Source organism: Austrofundulus limnaeus, unplaced genomic scaffold (genome assembly GCF_001266775.1).
Source record: "Austrofundulus limnaeus strain Quisiro unplaced genomic scaffold, Austrofundulus_limnaeus-1.0 Scaffold781, whole genome shotgun sequence".
Lineage (NCBI taxonomy): Eukaryota > Metazoa > Chordata > Actinopteri > Cyprinodontiformes > Rivulidae > Austrofundulus > Austrofundulus limnaeus.
This window is the reverse complement of record NW_013953183.1, coordinates 45,802-50,080: the sequence shown is the minus strand read 5'-3', so window position 1 is coordinate 50,080 and position 4,279 is coordinate 45,802. Positions and strand designations below refer to the sequence as shown.

General features: G+C 40.0%; 1 protein-coding gene across 1 annotated transcript in view; it reads left to right on the top strand.

Annotated features, from left to right (window-relative positions):
- The window catches only part of LOC106532504 (BCL-6 corepressor), a gene marked incomplete in the record, with an annotated part of 129,446 nt that overhangs the window by 109,401 nt on the left and 15,766 nt on the right, over nt 1–4,279 (top strand). The window contains 2 exon segments of the mRNA XM_014028568.1: nt 1,815–1,981; nt 2,706–2,851. Of these exon segments, the coding sequence (XP_013884022.1) occupies nt 1,815–1,981; nt 2,706–2,851 (313 nt within the window).

The window sequence follows — 4,279 nt, the reverse complement described above, 5'->3', positions numbered from 1 at the left end:
CGTCAGAACGTCACTCAGTTTTGTTTAGGCTAAGAGAAAGAACACATGATAACACACACCAACTCTTTGTCAGCTTCAACCTTACAGACTGAAATGATCAGAAAGTATAAAATACAAAACTGAATCTAATATTCAATTAATCAGTTACAAAATTTCTTCAATACTGTTGCTGAACCTAGACCGGATCAACTTCAGCAACATATCGTAGCAATGCCCCCACAGTTTTGTACAGTAGGCACTAGGCATGATGGGTGAATCACTTCACCTGCCTCTTTTTTTACCATAATGCGCCCATCACTCTGGAACATGGTAAATCTAGACTCATCAGACTTTGTGACCTTCTTCCATTGCTCCAGAGTCCAATTGTTATGCTTCCTAGCAAATTGAATCCTATTTTTTTCTGGTTATCCAATGATTTGACCCTTCTCAAAGAGACTGACATCTTTTGCACAACCACGGGATGTAAATGGTAAATGGCTTGAACTTGTATATCACCTTATCAAATCCATATGGACCYTAGAGCACTTGAATTCACCCGTTCACACACACGTTCAYACACTGATGGTGGTAAGCCACAGCTGCCATGGAGCACACTGACCTAGGCAGGGCTGCCACACACCAGCGCCACTGGACCCTCTGACTACCATCAGTAGGCAAGGCAGGTGAAGTATCTTGCTCAAGGACACAACAACTGAGACAGTYGGAATGAGGGATCAAATTGGCAACCTACCACAGGCATCTTATGTGTCTTTCGACATGGTTGTTTAAGAAATGAGAAGCAAATCATTGCACCTAGATTATGGCAAGACATTCTTGATGCTATTGCAGGAAGCTCTTGAGATGTTACAAGATGGCTCTGTCTCCATTCAGTGGTTGCAGCCGGCATCGGCAGCTTACTTCATGGCTACCTGGCACTTGCCCCACGTCATAGGATGTCCCACTATGTAGGCGCTTACTCGTGTGGCTGAAAAAATGCCGCCAACATAACCCTAAAACCATAAGCTGCAWCTGAGTATTCTATGCAGCTGACCAGGTTTCATCACGTCATCAGCAAACTAAACAAAAAAACAAAAAYGGCTCTGGTTTTTAGTTTTTTTTTAAATGGTGGAGTTTGGAAAAACATGACTGTTAGGTTAATTGATAACTCTAAATTGTCCCAAGGTGTGAGTGAGAGAGTGAATGGTTGTTTGTCTCGTTTGTCTCTATGTGTGGCCCTGTGATGGACTTGTGACCTGTCCAGGGTGTACCCTGCCCCTCGTACTGTGACTGCTGGATATGGGCACCAGTGACCCACGYAACCCTGAAAAGGAAGAAGCGTGTACAGAAAATGGATGGATGGATGGATGGAGTTTTGAAATTTGTCAATGACTGATTAATTCACTTTTCAATGTAAGTTTAGGAACAAGGCTGATGAAATTTATGCTGCAATGAAATCAAATGCAATTACAAGCACTGATACTGGAGTTAAACCTAATTTTGTTTTGTTTTGTTTTATTTGCGTGTAATGAATTTTGTAAAGTTATACCATGAAAAAAACCACTAAAACCATTTTGATATAAAGCATAACACCATGGTATTGGGGCAGTGCATGGTCATGCAAACATAACATCATTTGTAGACTAGATGATCTCATTTCACATTCATTTATGCAGCATACATTGGCGGCATAYGTGGCCAATGTGGGCCACAGTCAACATGGACTGCAACCCATGAAATGAGACACAGTCAATCTTGAGACTATCATAAGAAGTTGTTGAAACTATCACAAGAATTTTAGTCTGTTCTAGTCTCATCACTCGTTCTCTTGTCTCTAGGAGGTGGTGTTGTACTGTCTCGAGCGGCAACTTTGTGACGTCAACCACAGAGATAATGCTGGATACTGYGCCCTGCATGAGGCCTGCGCTCGCGGCTGGCTGGTAATCGTACGCCACCTGATCAACCATGGTGCCGATGTCAACTGCAGTGCTCAGGATGGAACCAGGTATGAACTGACCTGTTGTTACTGCAACTTCTGGTTCAGCTTTGCTTTGAATTTATTGTGGGGGATGCACTGAACGGAAATAAAATATTTGTGACTGCACACTTATGCAATTTTACTCCTTTCAATATTAAGTCATAATTCTGCTAAAAAGAGCAGGTGCCATAAATGTGCTTATAGTGTTGTCTACATAAAGACCAATCTTTCTTTGGRAAATGATAAATGATGGAATCTATTGGCACACATTCTGAAACCTTCCTTTAATTTGAAGACTTTTTAAAAACAATACAAAATAACTTCAGAATGTCACAGTTCAGTATAATGACAGACCTTCARTAGCAGTCTTTTTTAAAGGAATTTATATTGACCATTGCATGCCAAAGTTTTRAACAAAGATTTGTTTGGGTGATGATTCTCAGCTRCTACCCCATTAAAATGTAGTTCAGAATCTGTAAAAGTGACTGTAGTCATTTTTGTATTTAGTTTGCTAATGTTGATCAGCCAATGCAGATATTTTTGAACGAAGCTGACTTTAAAAATTAATCAGTTCCTGGTGTACATCCAAATGTGCATTTTCTGAGAGTTTTATTTTCCTGACAGATGAACTCAAACACACACACACACACACACACACACACACACACACACACACACTATTGCCCACCACCATAAAAAAAAAACAGGTTATCCAGTAATTTTAAGTTACTTTGATGATGTTACTGTTTAGGCCACTTCATGATGCTGTGGAAAATGACCACTTGGAGGTAGTGCGCTTCCTGTTGGCCTGCGGTGCTGACCCTACCCTGACCACCTACTCGGGGCGAAGACCAATCAGCATGACCCACAGTGCAGTCATGGAAACCTTCCTGGAAGGTAAACGGTATTGTACTGAGATATTATGGAAATTTTGTAGAAATTTGAAATAAACTTATAAATAGTACAATACTTACTTTTTTTTTTATTCCTGTCGTGGGAAGATGGACAGAAACACGGCGAAAGGGTGTTAAAAAGACAAATGGTCTTGCGGGTATGTTCATAAAGTCACTTATTAATGGGCAGACATGAAACAGAAAACAATCAGGAAGTCTGTTGGATGTGGCCCGCCCGTCATTGGCTGCCAAGCAATGATATACTGTCAGCTAACRTCATGWGATAATGAMCAACCAATCATAACCTGCCTCATCCTGATACGTTAAAGTAGGTCAACTGGATGATGACGTCCAGAGGATATCACAAGATATGAACAGTGGTCAGTGTCAAGGTGATACAGAAATAATTAGTCCATGACAATTCCCTATCAATTTTGTTTTTGTCTGAACGAGTTTCTGTTCAAGCCAGTTAGAATCTAATTTTCTCCAATTCTTTGCAAGTGTTTCCAACCCTTCCCTTGGAGAAGATTACTTACATAGTAAAACACCAAAAACAGATTCCATCAGATTTGGAACCCCTTTATTTGTCATTTAGTAGGGATGGGTTTGGCACAAATGATTGGGAAAACCTGGAGTCACAGGAATGATAGCTGTYGGCAGTACTCAGTATTTGAAAAAAAAATGGAACAGAAATAAAACTTAAAGGTCACATTCCTAACTTGGGATGAAGAAACAAAACCGGGAAGGTTATGCAGAGGTTGGGGATATGTGTGGGGAGTGTTTAGATATAGTAGACAAGCTTGTTTAAGGCAGGTAACTTAATTTTGTTTTTGTTTTTAAATGTGCAAAATAAAATAAATTGTGGAGGTTTCATTCAATCTAAATGTAATCCAGTCAAATGCAGTCCATTCAGAATAACTACAGTCTATATCACTTTTGTAATGTTTTTAATTAACTTAATTCATTTCATTTCAAGCCAGTCGAATTCATTACAAGTTTTTACTTGAGTCCGTTTTTCCATTTCAGTATCCAATTCAAGCCATTTATTATTCTTTAATTTAGTGCTTTTAAAAAATAATAATCCATCCATCCATTATCTATACCCACTTCTCTTCCTTTTAGGGTCACGGGGGTCACTAGTGCCCCATACCAAAGCAGCCAGAGTGCGAGAGACAGGGTACACCCTGGACAAGTTGCAAGTCCATCACAGGGCCACACATAGAGACAAACGAGACAAACAACCACTCACTCTCTCACTCACACCTAGGGACAATTTAGAGTTATCAATTAACTACAGTCATGTTTTTGTTCTGTGGGAGGAAGTCAGAGCGCCCAGAGAGCACGGAATTTGATCTGGCGACCTTCTTGCTGAGAGGCATCAACTCTACCAACTGAGCCACCAGTTCAAAATAATAATAAATAATAATAAATA